Source organism: Amaranthus tricolor, chromosome 9 (assembly GCF_026212465.1).
Source record: "Amaranthus tricolor cultivar Red isolate AtriRed21 chromosome 9, ASM2621246v1, whole genome shotgun sequence".
NCBI classification, from domain to species: Eukaryota; Viridiplantae; Streptophyta; class Magnoliopsida; order Caryophyllales; family Amaranthaceae; genus Amaranthus; species Amaranthus tricolor.
Genome location: NC_080055.1, coordinates 25,706,118 through 25,724,720, shown reverse-complemented (window position 1 = coordinate 25,724,720; position 18,603 = coordinate 25,706,118). Strand labels below are relative to the sequence as shown.

Below are 18,603 nucleotides of genomic sequence, written 5' to 3'. Positions count from 1 at the left end.
TTAAAGAGTTTTTATGGAGGAAATTGGAAGTTCAAAAAAAAGAAAAAATGGCTACATATTAATGCCTTTTTAATTGTTCATTGTTAAATTGTTAATAAAGTTGGGTGTTTAAGACTCCCAACACTTCAAACAGTCTTTTCTCGGAGAAACACAAGTTTTCTGAGATTGTCTTTAATGGCGGATATATCTCGTCGTAGTTATGGTGGGTTAACGCCGGAAGAAGAGAGGCTGAAGATACGAGACATTTCATTGGCTGCCGAATCTCAAAGTAAAGAGGGCGATACTTTCTATCTCATTACTCAAAGGTTCCTTCCTTTTTCAATTTCATTTTCAGTTTCTAGGTTTTCAATTTGTATTCAGATTGGTAAAATTAGTAAAATTGCTGTATTTTTTTTGGCGTAACGCTATTCCTGGAAGATATTAGGGTCGGTTCATGAGTATGGTTTGAATTGAATAGTGTTGTTGCTTAATCTTTGTACCTCATTGTTGCTTTGTGATTTGATCATTGGTTGGACTAAGCTTTGAATTTAGAGTTAGCTTGGTTTGTTTCTCATACACGTCTTTTTTTTTTTCCTTTTTAAATACATTTTCAATTTGTATTTACATTGTTAAAATGTGGATGCTTAGATGGATGAGTGGGCATAGTTTTAGGGATAGTATTCGAAAGGAAGACATAAGATAAGTTTACGCATCATAGATATTGAAGATAAGATGAAGAGCATCGTTTAAGATGTCGCATGTGCGATTGGTGAACGGTTAAGTTAGATAGAAGTAGGAACCTGGGGAATAAAAAGAGGGCGCAGAAGAACAAAGATGGTTTAAAGGGCAGCAATGGATAAGCTGAGGAGGATGTGAATTTTTTTGATATACGAGTTGAGATGCTAGAAAATCAAAATAAATGGAGAAGGATAATTCATGTGGGTGACCACTAGTATTCATTTATTGGTTCACGTAACTGATTCTAATCTTTTGGGATTAAAGCTTTGGCATTATTATTGTTCTTGACTTTAGGTCCCTTTTTCTATAGGTCCATATCCATTGTACTTCTGGCCACCCATCAAAACCGACTTGATCATCATACTTGTCCCACCTAACTTTCATCCTTCGGTGTCTAAAATGTCTCTCTGGTGGTGTGTATTATATGCATCTTACTTGCTTTGGATATTTTTTCCTGCAACTTTGAAACATTCATTGCAAGTTTTGATTTTGATTTTACCTAGACATTTGCACAAAATTTTGTCATCTTACTCCTAGTGTTTGGGGTTCTGTTTTTGACTCATTGATCACAGATGGTGGCAAAACTGGCTTGATTATGTCAATCAAGATCAAATGAGTGTTGGGAGTGAGGGACCTTCTCTGCACTGTGCAGACACTGCAGATGCTTGTATATCAAAAAGGCCATCAACTATCGATAATAAAAATCTGATATATGAATCTGTATCAAGAGATAAAAGTGCTGCTGAGCTTCATGACACTTTGGTGGAAGGCCGTGATTATGTCTTGCTGCCCGAGGATGTTTGGAACCAGCTTTACACTTGGTAAGTTTGCAATGGTCCATGTAAACAAACATTTCATGAGACATCATTCTTAGAAAAGCTTTTGGAAGCTAGTCCGATCTCATCTATTGTTGCATGACATCATGCTATTGACTTGCTTATACTACGTTCGCTGAAATTTCTGGTAGGATGTAATAACTAGCTTGGGCCCCACCCTCTTTTGAGCTATTCAAGGTGATGAAGTTATATTGTTACATTATATATTTACGTATGATTCAATCATTTTTGATTTCTATTTGCTAGATTGTTTTGGCATGTAATTCCGTGATCTTATTCTATCATTTATGTTGTACCGCTGTGGTCGTACTCTTTGTTGTTTATGTCATTATGACACTCAATGAGAAATAGCCGAAGCGCTGTTGATTAAAGTATATTATAGAACTTGATGATCAAGGTGTGAGTGTGAAGAAATTACATATTTGGGCATCTAGGCTTACCTTTGATCAAACACCTCAAGTCTAGCAATATTTTGTATTTTAATTAGCTCTCTCTTCTTCATCCCATTGATTATAGTGGATTGGTTATGTTAAATAGAGATTTATAGTTTTTTTTTTTTTTTTTTTTATTGTTGCAAAATATTGCATTTACTCCATGTTGATGACCTCCAAGCCCTAAGTGATGCTATGTCGATGGTAAGCCCAAGGCCCCTGACATTACCTTATTGGCCTTGTATTCTTGCATAGTTGAATGCATGGTGCAAAACTGTGGTAACAGTCACAATTGCGGTAATGGACACGGTGATAAGGTATCGGTGATGATGCGGTTGCTGTACCGCCAAATATCGGCTTAAACCATGAAATATTGCTTGTAACGGCCAAAAATGAGTGTTTTTCATACACACTTACGATGTGGGAAATACCAGTTTGGTAAATTTGAAAACCTTTACGATATGGCCCTATCGTATGATGCGACATTATTTTTGCATTATGATTGAATGCCAATGTAATAGAACTATACACCTTATAAATTTGTGGGCTTTGCATGTTATAAATTATTACAAGTTGATGTGGAAATTTGTTTCGAGTTCATTTAATGTAGAGGTGGGAAAATGTGTCAATGGGTTAGTCATTGTGTGGTTTTGGTCAATTAAAGTTATGGTACAATTTAGGGTTTGATTTGTGATGATTTCAGCTCGGTTCATCTTTGAGTTATGCTACAAGGGTTTACTAATATTTGAAATTTACTTTTACGTGAATGGTTTCTGTTTGTTTCTTTAGTAACAATGTTATTATTCCAATCTAGCTTAATTTGAGTCTAAAATATTGAACAAGTCATTGTAGATGTTAATCTGTCTTTGTCTTGTAGGTATGGAGGGGGGCCAACATTGGCCAGAAAAGTGGTCAATTCTGGTCTGAGCCAAACGGAATTAGCTGTAGAAGTGTATCCGTTGCGGCTTGAGCTACTTCTTACTCCAAAAGGTGATCGCACTACCATAAGAATAAGCAAAAAGGTATTATGTTATAACTATTTATGTTTATACTATTTTGAATTCATTCCTTTGCTCTGACCTTTCTCCGTGTCTAAACGAGGCACAGAGAATATAAGGTCTTATAATGCAATACATTTAATGCTTTTTTGATCAATGACATTTGCAGGAAACTATTAGTGAGCTCCGCAGACGAGTTTGCGAAATTTTCGATCTTGAATCAGAGCAAGTAATGTTTTAACCTTTTTATCTGCCGTGAATTTCTGATTTCTTGCTGCCTCCTTGCCCCGAAAAGTTCAAAAAAATGCAACCAAAAGGATTTGTGCTGTCCCACAATTTGTGTAACATAGATTTTTTATTGTATACCTGTATTTTGCGTAGATAATGAGTAATGATACCGTTTATGTTTTGTCTCAGATACGCATGTATGATTTTTATGGGCAGAAGAAACATGCATTACCGATGGATTTGGACAAAACACTTGATGATGCAAACATACAAATGGATCAAGAGGTGAGTTTCCTTTAACTTCCATTGAATCTTCAAAAGTAGGGTTGTTCGTTTGAAAATCTATGCCATGCTTGCTGACGTCTTGATATTGTTTAATTTTTGAGTTTATAATGGAAAGATCAGTTGAAAGTTTATTCCGCATTAGAAACCCACTTGAAGCCACCAGAATGGCTGAACCAGATAATATGCTCAACCTAAAACTGAAGCAACCCAACTTGCTATTTATCTGACATCTGATATCTCCTATTAATTAAAGTGTTGAGTGAAAGCCAATACAACTTGATTTTCTTGAACTTCTTCATTCCCCACTAGTAACCTACTTAAACCCAACTAAACGGCTGAACCTGACAACTTGGTCAAACTGAAACTGAAGCCGGCCAAACTGTTATTTATTCGACATCTGATATCCCCCTTATAATTTAAGTCTTGAATGAAAACTTACTCTACGCGATTTTCTAGAACTTCATTTTTTAAAACTTTTTTGTGAGATGGTGGGTCAATTTTCTTTCTTTATTTTATTAGATAGATGCCTGTGTCATGCATGGTTCTTTGGATATTTTACATGTATAATTTCCAATGATTTATCATTTAAAATGCAAAATAAATTGTATTATCGTGTAGTTTAAAAAATATTTACAACAATTTTTAATTTGTTACTCTAGTTATAGTCATAGTCAGGTTATATTTATATTAAAGTTTATAAAATATATTTGCCAAGAAAAATGTTTAAAAAATATCTACAAAATACTTCATGTTTACATTGCAATAATTTTAATATGGATTTATAGTAATGATTGTGATTCCTTTTAATATTATGCAAGTAGTTTAGTTCAATTAATCATATTATGATTATTGCAATTTGTTTTACAGTTAATTTATGGTAATTATTGTCACGTACCATATGAAATTAGATCGAATAGGAATATATGATTATTGTGAACATTCATGATATAATTAAAATATTGTTATTATACTCTACTTCTGACTTGGGAATATGCTTTATAGTATATTTTTATAGTATATGTTGTTGAATCAACATTATTTGCAAATTTTGAGTTATTGTTATTTTCATATTACCCCTATATGATAAGGAATATTCCAATTACCTAAAATATATTGTTACATATCATATTGAATATGTATTATCATGGATTAATATTTTTAGGCAATTATTATCAACCTATCTAATTTTAGTTTGCAGATTTAAAAGTCTGCCATATTTATTAGGAAAACAAATAACAATATTGTTTAGGCAATTAGTATTAATCAACCAATATAGTTACCAAACTAGATAGATTCCCGTGTAAAACACGGATGCTATAAATATTTACTGATATGAATAATGATATTATTTTATAAAATTAATTCATTTACAACATAAACTTAATTATTAAATCTTTATATTTGTTATGATATTATAAATGTCTTCAACTATGATAATTGAGACAAATAAAATTTAAAAGGTCTTCAACTATGATAGATAGGAGGGAGGATTTAGTTGAAAAACAGCCAAATAGTTAGCTTATTCATTATATGATGATGATTTATTATCTACGTTAAGATAAAGATTTACATGTATATTATTTTTTTTCGTTTTGTATAAGGAAATATAGTTTTAATATATCATTACATATAATTATAGTCAATCAATAAATATTACATGTTTTGGTGAGTTAATTGTTTCCCTAAATATTGAGTCAAATATCAAAAGTTTTCTTGTCAATAATAGAAAAAAGGCGAGAAAACTTTTAATGACAGTGTGACACGTGTCTCAAGTCGTTTCTTCATTAGTATATTTTATTGATAGTTAGCTTATTCATTATATGATGATGATTTATTATCTACGTTAAGATAAAGATTTACATGTATATTATGTTTTTTTGTTTTGTATAAGGAAATATAGTATTTTAATAGATCATTACATACAGTTATAGTCAATCAACAAATATTACATGTTTTGGTGAGTTAATTGTTTCCCTAAATATCGAGTCAAATATTAAAAGTTTTCTTGTCAATAATAGAAAAAAGGCGGGAAAAATTTTAATGACAGTGTGACACGTGTCTCAAGTCGTTTCTTCATTAGTATATTTTATTGAATTGATAGAATCTGCCACATCACCAATATCAATTAGGCGGGGAAAAAGCTATGAGAAGATGACATGTGGAGAAATCACTTCTTTAGTTTTTGCTTATGATTTTTCCAATATTTGACTTTTCTAATGTAGTGTTTGGGAACAAGTATTTCATTTCTAATTATGGATTTCAATTATGAAATCATGAATGAAGAATTTGAGAATGACAAGGTTTAGGTAGTCATTCTCAAATTCTCAACTTTAACTACTTTAAAAACAATAGTGGAATTTGATCCAAATCCAAATTTGAAAATTTTTGATTTGCTAAACAATAAATTTGAGCTAATTCCAAATTTCCAAATGAAATCATGGTTCCCAAACATAGCATAATGGAATATTATATGGTTGTAGATAGACATTAACTTATCTTACCAGTAATTTGCTGATATAGGATGATGATCCAGTGTTGCATTTGGGGTCAAATCTTACCCTTGTCAGCCATAAACCGTAATGTTTTACTAAGATTTGTAGTTCTGGGTATTTATACTGCTTTAAATGTATTTGTCTGCGTTGTATTCTAGATCAAATTGGTAGAGTGCCAAATTATTGGTTATTTATGTGTCATATTCTGTGATGTATTCATTTGACTTGTATTGGTCTAATGGAATCTTTCAAAACTTGGAAGGATTGAATTTGAATACTTGCAAGTAAAAGATAAGTACTTGTTTTCTGTATTTGAGGTAAGAGGTACTAACTTGACCTTAAGTCAAGGTCTTTAATTTGAGTTCAACTTTGTTTAATCTCACAAATTTTTTATTTGTGTTTTGATGTGATTTCTTACTTATATATGCACACGACTCACGAAAATAGATCAAATATAATGTGCCATATATTATTACAAGCTAAGAATCCTAATTTTAATAGAACAGTGCAGTAAATTTCTTCTGATTGCACTTAAATTGATAAATTGCTTTTGTAGTAATTGCTAGATCATTCAAACAACTAGTCACTAGCTTAAAACACATGCTATGCTACATGGATTAACATGGATTTCACAGGGGCTGTTTTAACTGCTCCTGGCCCAACTGAAGCTAATTAAATGCGCTTAAAAGTTAGCTAGATTTCCTTATTAAAAAAGAAGTTAGCTAAACTGAATTAAGCTAAAATAGCCAAATCAAAAATTTTTAACTTCTAAAATCCACATATTGCAAGGAAAAACTGAGTGGTCCCGTGTCGAAAGCAATTAGAGGATAACTAATGGAAATGAACATGATGTGAACTCAGATTCACATCAGGTTTCCCTCTTTATTATTAGAAGCAATAGTTTTAGTTTTTGATGTTGGTGACTTTATTCCTTCACTTGTTACAGATTCTTGTGGAGGTACTCAATGATGTGACGAATTCTGTGAACAATAATGATTCTTCGGGAAACCAATTTAATTCTTTCCTTTTAGAGCCTTCAAAGTCAGGTTTATCAATTGCTGGAGGTTTATCTGCAACAAAAGGTGTATCTAAAAACTGCAATTCAGAGGTCTCTCCAGGTCAGCATCAGGTTTCCCCACTTAGGGAATCAAATAATGTGCAGGAGACAAGTGGTGTTACCACAAGAAGTGCTACTTCTGGTCTCACTGGGCTCCTAAATCTTGGAAATACTTGCTTTATGAATAGTGCTGTACAATGCCTTGTTCATACACCAGAATTTACTAGATATTTTCGGGAAGATTATCGTGGAGAGATAAACTGGCAGAATCCAATGGGCATGGTTGTAAGTATCTATATATGTCTTTATATTTATTTTTTTAATGAAAAATTTGACATCTATGATACAGATCCACTTCAAATTGCGTGGATGTATGCATTGTTTTGGTGGCGTATCCCTTTGAATCAAATAATGAATTAATGGTGCTCATATGCTATCATACTTGCTCCTCTCTATTCATTCTTCGTGCCATTGTGTTCCATATTTCTTTCTCCATTAGTTTGATAGCTCTCTTTCCATGAACTATTTTTCTTAAGGTCTTTTTGTCTAGTTAAGTTCTTTCGTTATTGATTTTTGACTAGAAGATGCGAAATAAAGGCAAAAGTAAAGGATGATTATTTTTTTGCAAGACGCTTGTGCTCGTTAGAAGTGATAATCTCATAGCTGTTTGTATGATGAATCAATATCTAGATAAGAGGGGTAGAATAGTTTTTTAATGAAACTTCTAGAAAAGGAATATTATGCAACCAATTTAGCAAATGGCAACAAGTTTGTTAGGCTTTTTAGCTATAAATATAATGATGTAATAATTGGTTAGGTTATCAAATGAATATGATATGAATTCTTCCTCTCAAACTTCTCTTTCCCTATTTCTTATTCTTATTATGTAATTTCATCCTTACTTTTAACTCTTTACTCTCTTATAGCCCTAATCTCTATCTTTCTCATATTAGCGAGTAACAGATCCATTATAGTTTACTAATCATAAATCTTTGTTCCATGTGCTCTTAGAGATTGAATTGTTTGCTATATATGGTGTTGTGTAGGTAGTACTGTAGTAAGTAATATGAGGACATGGCGTGGTGCTATTCAAGTTTTCCTAGCATATGGTTATATTTGGAAGTTTATAAACGAAAAATTATTCTGAGTATCAATCTAGTGATGATTTTTAAATTATATACACTTGTGTGAATCAAAGGTTTTGTGATATCTTTTTGATACCCTAAAACAATTTACATCGTCGGTTTTGTTTAGCCTAAATGGTGTCTCAATTGTGGAATTCTATATTCCAAGTAATGGTTAGTCTCGATTATTTTACTTGGAACGCAAAATGGTTTGGGACGTGGGATGGGAATAGGTACAAGGAACGCCACCTAAGGTGACTCCGGAATGATGGGTATGATTAACATTTTTTATTTAAAAAATTATGTCTAATTAAAACCAGGATCTAAAAAGTTGCATTACATGAAAATGCTTGTAAATACAAGTATACATTAAAAGTCCTACAAAATAAAAAAAGACTTTTTTTCTTACATGTATTAACTTCTCCACTCTTAAGGCTTAAATCTATCAATTTAATAGTTGAATCCTCTGATAGAGAGTTTTCGGGATCAACATCCCATTTCCTACACGAACCTTCTGTGTGGCTAGTTGTGAATCGTGATATTAATCTTTTATTCGAATGAATGAAAACTAACTTGTCAGCACAAATGAAATCGAGGCGATTCCTTTTCGTGTTGAGAGTACACGAGTATGTGCTTCAAATAATATATGCAGAAGAACTGCTAATTGGCTGGAATAAGACCTTCAATACCACTTCTACAAGTTATGAAGTTTCTGATTCATAAGTAGAGCATCGAGATATGAGTGATTCATAACAACAACTTTAGCTACTGTTGTTCCATAAATTCCTTCATTGCATTGAAATTTAGCCAATTGTCGATGTAATAATGATCTTTTGTTCTCATCTTTCCAATCTTATTAAAAGTAGTGGATCCTCGCTTTGCATCACATTATGTATTATTAAAAAGAGTGTCAGACGGTCGGGAAGCTCTTGCCACTATTATAATACTTAGGGTGTGGAAAGAGTTGTCAAAAAGTAGATATACAAAAAATATAAATTTAGCCAATGAAGTTGCTGCCACTATCAGTGTTGAAAATTTCTGGGAGGAAGTTGATGATATTCTTGCCAATACTGAACCTATTATAGGATGATTGACAATGTTATCGCTTGTGGGGAAGGGCAAAAAATAGGTGAATTTTATGAGAGAATGGATTGCATGATTAGAGAAATCAATGATTTTGTGTCAAATAGTATTCATGTTGATGATCTAGAAATATTAGTCAATCAATGGGAGAAAATGAATATCCCTATGCATTGTTTAGGGTTCACACTTAACTCTTTTTATTATGACTCAAAATATTTCAATCTAGATGCACATGGTGGTGTTGCTAAACGTGCACTAAAATGTGATCTTGGAAGTTATGCATCGAGATTCCGCTACTTTTAATAAGATTGGAGAAAATGATAACGAGAAATCATTATTACGTCGTCAACTGGCTAAATTTCAAGGTAAAGAAAGAGTTTTGGGAACAACTAAAGTTGATGCCGTAATTATGTCTCTCATATCTTGATAGTCTACTTTTGGTTCAGAAACTCCGCAACTTGCAAAAGTTGCGTTGAAGGTCTTATCCCAACCACTTAGCAATTCTTCGGCAGAAAGAGTTTGGACTACATGCTCGTACATTCTCAACACTAAAAGGAATCACCTCAATTCCATTCGTGCTGGAAGTTAGTCTTTATTCATTTGAATATAAGATATCACGACTCACAACTAGCTACACAGAAGGACCCTACAGGAAATGGGATGTTGATCCCGAAAACTTTTTGTTGGAGTACTCAACTATCAGACTAATAAATTTAAGCCTTAAGGGTGGAGAAGTTGATGCATGTAAGAGAAAAAGTTTTTTTTTTTATTTTTTTTATTTTTATTTTTTTATTTGTAGGACTTTTGATGTGTACTTACATTTTGCAAACATTTTCATGTAATGCAAATTTTCAGATCTTGATTTTAATTAGACATAATTGTTTTAATAATATAATGTTAATCGTACCCATTATTCCGGGGAGTCACCTTAGGTAGCGTTTCGTGTACCCATTCTCATCCCATGTCCCAAACTGTTTTGCGTTCCAGGTAACAGTGATATATTGGGTTTAGTGGGTGTTTTCATATGAGTTAGTTAGAGAAAATTTTATAAATAAAGATTGGGAGGATTAGAGAAGATGATGCTGAGTTCATACTCATTCTTGGGAGAGTTCAAGCCTCTTGAATGCTTGTCCTATCTTAACATTTTCTATGATCTATTGTAATCTTTGATTTACAGTAATACAAGATCAGTTTCTATTTTCTCTTTAGCTACACCACCACCATTCTTGCCATTTTGATACTGTTTTGCCTATCAACTAATAGTCTGGAACAATGATGGATCTAGTCTATTACAATAACATAGACCTCCAATTTGCCTTTGTTTTTGTTGAATGTTATTCATTGAAAGTTTTGTTTCCAGGGAGAACTGGCTCTTGCATTTGGTGAATTACTTAGAAAACTTTGGGCCCCTGGACGAACACCAATATCTCCTCGGCCTTTTAAGGCCAAGCTTGCTCGCTTTGCTCCTCAATTCAGTGGTTATAATCAGCATGATTCACAGGTATAGCCACTCTGTCTAAAAGTTTTCGTTTTCTGTACGAGGTTATCTTCTTAACAGTGGAGGGTTCCAGGAACTCTTGGCATTTTTGTTGGATGGTTTGCACGAAGACTTGAATCGTGTCAAAGATAAACCTTACGTTCAATCTAGGGATGCAGACGGAAGACCTGATGAAGAAGTCGCTGATGAGTACTGGGCAAATCATAAAGCTCGTAATGATTCTATTATTGTTGATGTTTGCCAGGTAAGCTTCAGCATTGTTGCTGTAGTGCTTGCTTATTCCTGATGTATGGGTAAACATATAGACTTTAAAATTCATTATAGGAGCCTTTCTTGTAAAATTCTAAACAAATACTAATGTATATGAGGGATACCGTATTAATATTTACATAACATCCTTAAAAAATGTTGCTGGTGATTTGAGCAGCTATATTTTATTACTAATCTCACAAAATTCGATATTGATTTACTAAAATATGTTGCTTATTCTTGATGTTTTGGTAAACATAAAAAGACTTAAAAGTCAATTTTTCTGTGGCAATTATGACAAAATCTGCAATAAACACATCAGTACTGAGAGCACTACACTGCCAAGGTTATGGTGATCGTGATGAAAACTTCATTTTTGCACTGTACTCCTCATCTTCCTTCAATTTGTATTTCTACAAATGAAGATGGGATTTGGAAAAACAAACTGTAGTGGAAGTTTTTATTCTAATTGTTGCCTTGTTGGATGTTTCTAGATACAAGTTTCTATGTTCATGAGTTCCAAAATTTTGACTAGTTTTGACTTTTATCATTTTCCTTTACAGGGTCAATACAAGTCAACTCTGGTTTGCCCTGTGTGTTCCAAAATTTCTGTCACGTTTGATCCATTCATGTATCTTTCGTTACCCCTCCAGTCTACTGCTACTCGCCCTTTGACTGTAACTATCTTCAGCAGTGATGGGAGTCTGCTGCCAAATGTTTGCACTGTGACTATTCCAAAGCAAGGCCGATGCAGGGATTTGATCCAAGCACTAGGTGCTGCTTGTTCATTGAAGCCTAATGAGAAGCTTCTACTTGCAGAGGTTAGAATTTATTTTACATTACCTGTTGTTGGAGTCCTTTATCAAAGTGCATTTGTGATTGCTAGTCCCTTTTGGTTAAATGCAGATACAGAATCATTTGATTCACCGTTTTTTTGAAGATCCTATGGCATCATTGTCCAGCATAAAAGATGACGATCACCTTGCTGCATACAGGATCCCTCAGCCAGCAAAAGGAACAATATTTCTTCAGTTAATACACCGTCTTGAAGACAAGTATGTTATCTTGTCTGTCTCCTGTACTGTTATCATTTGGTTGTGTTTTCAACTTACTAGATTGGTGGATGGGATATGTGAACTTTTTTTGGGATTAACTGGGAATTGAAAATGGAATTATAAGAAAAGAAGATCAAATCTGATCATATTTTCCTTGCATTCATCTGCTTGGTTGAAACTAAATAAATGAAATGTCAATCATATATCTGAATGCCTATTACTCTACACTCGATTTCCCTTTTTTTTCTCCCTTCCCCAGTACAATTACTAACTTGGCCACATTCTTTGCACTAATTTAATTTCACCAAGTTCCCCATAGTACTGTCTTGGTTGCGCCTTATACAAATGAATAAAGTGTATGGGGGGCTTAGGCTAAGGCATGTCGTTTACGAATGTTTCACTAACTGAATAAAGTGTGTGTGGATGTGTCTGCTGAATTTTACAAATGAATAAAGTGTGCGTGGGTGTGGCTGCTGGATTTTGCTTTCGTCATGCTTGCTTGGCCTGACTGCTTCCTGTCCTAAAGATTCATCTTGGTGTTCCATGAATGGATATGTAGTGTGTGCCATGAGTTGAAGTCATTTCATGTGGTCCTCCATCATGATGTGTTTTGCCCCACATTTAGGATTCCATTGATGGACATGTATTTTAATTTTGGGCAGTCATAAATAACAAGTTCACCTTATTTGCAAATGGGCAACCTTGAATATAATCCTGGGCTTGTTCTCACTTTCATAGTCATTTCTGGGTGCTAATGAATACTGATGTACTTTTTTCTCATTAAAACAATAATATAAAAGCTAAAAAAGGGACTTGCAGCATGAATTGAAATTTATGTTGTGTTAGCCGTTCCTCTACATTTAAGATTTCATGTTCTGTTTATTCGGCAGTGTGACCAACATCTTTGGTCAATCTAAGGATCAACTATTAAGGGACCCACAGACCATCTATTTGTTCATGTTTTATCATTTTCAAGTGCACTTATTTCATTTTATGTTAAACATGGTCTAGTCACTCAAGTAATCCATTCACAAAAATTTAGGCTTCATCTGATTGACTTTTTCTTATTTCAGGGAGACGGTTGATGGTCAGATTGTGAAGGGATGGAAACCCTATGGAACCCCACTAGTTTCACCTATCTCATGTGATGATGTAACTACAAGGGGTGATGTCCAATCTATGGTTCGAACACTGCTATTTCCATTGTTGAAGCGCAGCGAAAAAACTGCTTTGTCAGCAGATGACCTATCATTAGCAGCTGATCCATGTTCTGACACGAGAAGACAAGTAGATATCTCTGTATCTTACACATCAACAGAAAGCGAGAATGATAAAACTTGTGGCTTATTGAAATTGCCTCTGCAATTGGTAGATGAAAATAATGCATGTATTGACCTATCTGTAGGAGAAGAGAAACCTGTCATTATTTCCTCCTCATCAAAATCTCTATTAGTGTTTATCAATTGGTCTAAAGAACTCCAGGAGAAATATGATACATCTTACTTGGAAAATTTGCCTGAAGTCTGCAAAAATGGACTTCCAGCTAAGAAAGCTCGGACAGAACCATTGTCCTTATATAGCTGTCTAGAAGCTTTTCTGCGTGAAGAGCCTCTAGTCTCTGAACCAGATATGTGGTTAGCTTCCTCCCCTTTATCTTTTAATTTTTTTTTCTGCATGATATTTTATTGTTGTACATTAATCTAATATTTCGTTGTCCCTAAGACATTGCAACAATAAGACATTGCACATATATTAAGAAAATTGCGGAGACATTTAAATTGTGTGCATAATATTAAAAGTCAGAGAAAATGAGAGAAGATGTGTGGATGAGAATTAAAGAAATTAAAGAAAGTGGTGAGACCATTATCTAAAATAGAAATTTAGCAAAAATTAAAAAAAAGACTAAAATGGAAAGTGTTGCAATCTTTTGAGGACAGAGGAAGTACTTGATGCCATATATAAGATTATAATGCACTTGAGGGCTCTTATAGAGTTTTTGCCATAATAGACATAGGTATTTGACAAATGCAGTCAATCAAATATGCTTATTGAAGATATTAATTGGTCATATTCTTTGTTGTCGGGACTCGGGATTAATTAATAGGGAGAAACTGGATCAAAAGTTTTCTAGACATTAAATCCTTACTGGTTTAGTGGTTGTGTGGCGTACTTTCTCTTTCTTTTGGATAAGTATTGTTTTTGGGGATTTCACTGACTTGGGGAATGAAAAATCAAACTTGTGTATTTGGAGATACTAGTTATGAAAGATATGACTTGTTCAAAAGATAATAAGTATAATTCGCTTTTTTGATTTGTGATTCGCTATGACTAATGAGATTAGTGAATCATGTTCGTGAGTGTGTCAACTCATATAGCCAACCTCAATCTTTTAGGATTAAGGCGGTGGTATTGTTGAGTATTCAATGGATTTCAAAATAGTTCTGAATTAATAATTGATTTTTGATGTACAATATGATTATAGAAAATTTAAAAAGAAGCACAGTTAACAAAGAAAGTCCAGAAACAAAAAATCTCCAACATATACAATTCTTGAAATTGTAAGGTTACCATGTACTTCAAGAATTTCTTTCTTTTTCAACGAGGCTTTGTATCTGCTTGTTAATGGTTTGGCTTCATAGTTGAGCTTCTCATCTAGAGTTAATTGTATCTTTTGAAGTTTTTGTCTTGCTGTGGGCTTTCCAAATCAAGTCCATCATACATTGAGTACCTGCCAATGGAACTTGGACACTAGTGTCATCTGAATTTTAGTTGATGTCATGAGAATCTTCGAAGCTTGCAGTAAAAATTTATTATTGAAACAAGCATGGTACCTTGCTAATCTTTCCATTCTCTATGCAGGAAATGTCCTCAGTGTGAAGAGCGGCGGCAAGCTAGCAAGAAGCTTGATTTATGGAGGCTTCCAAAAGTTCTCGTCATCCATCTAAAACGGTTCTCATATAACAGATCAATCAAGCACAAATTAGATACATATGTCAACTTCCCTATTTATGATCTTGACCTAACAAAGTATATTGCAAACAAGAACAGCTTGGATCCCCAGCTTTATGAACTCTATGCTTTGATCAATCACTACGGGGGCATGGGTAGTGGGCACTACACTGCACACATCAAAGTGAGTTACAGTTCCTTTTTCAGATACAATGCTGGTTTTGTGTTTTTGAGCAACTTTTGCATGGAAATAGTCTAGTGAAACTTGAGCATAGATATTGCTGATTAGAGGTTTTTGTCCCAATCTTTAGACGGCTGGCTGCCATCAAATATCAAACACGAACACTCTCTTTTAAGGACAAGGAATAGGGAACTTTATTAAACAGTTACAGTTACAGCTTTCCAGGACTAGTGCCTCTAAACAGATCCTAAATCATATCTTTAAGAGTTGATTCTCTCTAAAGACTTAAGACCAATTGTTGATAACAAAATATGGAATAAGAAGATTAAATCCTTGAAAGGACCTGTTCAAAGATTGATGACAGACTCAGTCTAGCTAATAACAGCAAGATAATGTCATCGAAACACTTTGTAACATTACATAGTTGAAGCTACATAGTACGTATAGAATTTGGCTTTAACAAGGAAATTAATGATGCCAATCCATACAAGGTGCCATTTGACTTTAACAAGGAAAGGAATGAAATCAAGACAACCGAGAGGAAGAAAGGAAGTATAAGTAAAATTCCGAAAGTTTAAAAATTGTTTGTTAGATTAGTTTTTATTACTCTTCCTGAAGTCTGTCTTCCCAGCTGGTCCACCATGCCTACGGCCTACCTCTTATCTAAATTCCATTTTACACCTCGCATCAAGAACTTGATTTTACAATAACACAGTTAACACTGCTATATTTCTACTGCTTGCCACTAACTACTGTGACTGTCCACATCTTTCATACTGTTCCATCACTGCAACTGCTCAACAACCTTCTCAGTTCTCACCCCACTTCCATCTTTACAATCGACTCAACCTAATGACAATGCTAGTCTAGTGACCCTAAAGGACCTTCTAGAGTTTCATAGTCAATTTCAAATGTAAAGTCAACTACATACACACATGCACACGCACACAAGATCATGTGAAATCCACTTAAGCCGGTGAAAACTCAAAATGGGGGTGTATCTGGTTAAAAGGGTACTGAAATTCTTTAATGGCATTTTCATAAATATGAACTTTTTTTAACAGCAAAAACAATCGTACCCCTATAATCCTTATATATACCCAGTGGCCAGTTAAACCTCATATCCATACTCATTTTATCTTGTTCTCATCAACCTTAATGACTGGTAGTGGCATGGACGTTGGGATGAAGTTGCCCTGGGTGTTTGTGTTGAAGTGTTGTCGAGGATGTTTGGTGTTGGATTTATGGGATTGATGATTGGGGATAGCACCCTACTGAGAAATGTGGAAAATTTTAAACATTCACAAGGGTATGTTATGCCCATTGTTTCCCTTTTTTCTTTTATTGTCAACGATAGTATTGAAGGTGCTCAATATTCCTTCTGCACTGCAATTTTGCGTTGCATTCTGCTCTCAAGCCTCCTTTAGTTGCAAGTACTTGATATCTCACTCATAGCTGCGCAAACCTTATCGAAGTTTCAGCTTTGGATCATGTTCTACTATTGCTCTATACTCGTTACTCATCCCATTAATCCTATCGTTCTCTATTTTGCTTGCTGCTTGACCATCAAAATACACACTGTTTCCATCCTGTCCGTGAAGTCAACATGCAGATCATTGACTAGAGGCTAGTCAACCATATATTAATCCAAATCAATCTTGATGCCACCCTACACACACTCTTTCACTTATTAGGGCAGTGCCACATTTAGTTGATGTAGCTTTATTATAAGTCTTTCTCATGAATCCTTAACCTTTCTTTGTTTACCGTGATAAGCTAGCTAGTATTAAAAGGCTTACATTTTAGCTGTGATCCTGATGCAACATTTTTGAGCTATCTCTTTAGACTTCTTTATCTTTTTTCTCCCTTTTTCCTTCTCCTTCATAAGAAATTGTATACGGAGCACAAATGTTACTACCCTTTTTATGTGAAGTGACGTTTGCTACCAAGGGCCAATCGAAAACAATAACTTTGTTATCAACTATCCTAAACATGGGTAAGATTGCGTACATCTGACCCCACCTACGTGAGAGCTACTTATTGGCATTGGGGGTAATGGATCATGGAATGTTGTTATGGTATTCTTTCACTGAGCATCTCTGCTGAATTGCCGGTGTTCTTTGTATGGATCTGGCAGGAAGTGGTGCCACTCTCTGCACTTTAATGTCTAATTCTTTTTCCATCTGGGAAATGCATTTCTTGTTCTTCTCATGTGGAAGCAAAGATGCAAATTGTTAAGAGTTTTGATTCTAATATTTGTTCATTCTGTCAGCTCCTAGACGAGAACCGGTGGTACAGCTTTGATGATAACCATATATCATCCGTCAGTGAAGAAGATGTGAAGACCAACGCTGCTTATGTACTATTTTACCGTAGGAAAAAGGATTATGCTTCTGAAAGCAAATAACTATCTGAACCAATGATACAAACTTATCCTCATATAGATTGAAAGGTGCACCCGAGTTTATATCTTTTTGGATGACTTGGTATAGTATAATTTTGTATCTCCAGATCTTGTGTTACATTCGGAGTATTCCATGCACTACAGATAATGTTCGCTCATATTATAGAAGATTGGGTTTAGTATTCTTGTAGAGAATTAGTTTGTGTAACAAGTCATTGGAGCTAACTTCACTTCAAATGTAGTTTTGCCAACATTTCTTAGTCATTTCTTTTGTAGGAGGTTGTTGCTCATGTAATTATATTTATATGGAATATGGACTCATATTCTATGTAGCTCTTTGATTTTTTGAGTCTAATTTTAGATTTGTAAATGTGTTTGTGCACATATTCGTATTTAATTTCTAACAAAATTAATAACTTATTCCCTCTAAATTCCCTCTTTTCAAAATCGGCATTCAAATAAAGAAAATGATAGTCCTCCAAATTCATTTCCCTTTAACTTCCCTCAATTTAAACAAATTACAAGTATTTCTTCAATCTTCCATTAGAGGTTTGAGTAAATAAGATTTTTTAGTCCAGTCAATTATAATCACAAGTTGTATGAGATAATCTCACTGAAAGACGCGTCTTATACATAAGATAAATAGCCCATTTCATACATATTATGAAAATATATATTTCTTGTTTGAGGTCATCTTCTCAAATTGTTTCTCATTTTTTTTAATCTCAAATTGTTTACTTTGATTTGCTACACTTTTTAATTCAAATCGTTTACTTTAAAATATAGGAAAAATTACCGTGAATAATACAACTTTTTGTTAATTTTCCTATAATAATATCAACTATTGATTAACCATGAATAATACCAACTTAAAGGGGTATTTTCCTAGAACATTCCTAATATGTTAAAAGTCAAACTATAGGTGATTATAAGACAAAAAAATTAATATATTAGTTAATAAATTAAAGTTAGTATTATTTTAGGAAAATACCCCTTTAAATTGGTATTATTCATGA

General features: G+C 33.8%; 1 protein-coding gene across 1 annotated transcript; it reads left to right on the top strand.

Moving 5' to 3' along the window:
* The first annotated feature begins 22 nt into the window (after window positions 1-22).
* On the top strand, window positions 23-18,013 carry LOC130824326 (ubiquitin carboxyl-terminal hydrolase 5). Its single transcript, XM_057689277.1, has 13 exons — window positions 23-305; window positions 1,290-1,538; window positions 2,862-3,006; window positions 3,152-3,211; window positions 3,400-3,495; window positions 6,934-7,329; window positions 10,612-10,752; window positions 10,823-10,993; window positions 11,562-11,819; window positions 11,905-12,053; window positions 13,127-13,687; window positions 14,913-15,186; window positions 17,456-18,013. Exons 1-13 carry the CDS (start codon window positions 175-177, stop codon window positions 17,588-17,590), a joined length of 2,766 nt encoding a protein of 921 aa, XP_057545260.1. The 5' UTR covers window positions 23-174; the 3' UTR covers window positions 17,591-18,013.
* Window positions 18,014-18,603: the final 590 nt, after the last annotated feature.

Coding starts and splice junctions, on each gene's coding strand:
- LOC130824326 (XM_057689277.1), top strand. CDS start 175: ATGGCGGATATATCTCGTCGTAGTTATGGTGGGTTAACGCCGGAAGAA. Junction 3,007..3,151: donor CCATAAGAATAAGCAAAAAG/GTATTATGTTAT, acceptor TGACATTTGCAG/GAAACTATTAGTGAGCTCCG. Junction 13,688..14,912: donor GTCTCTGAACCAGATATGTG/GTTAGCTTCCTC, acceptor TTCTCTATGCAG/GAAATGTCCTCAGTGTGAAG.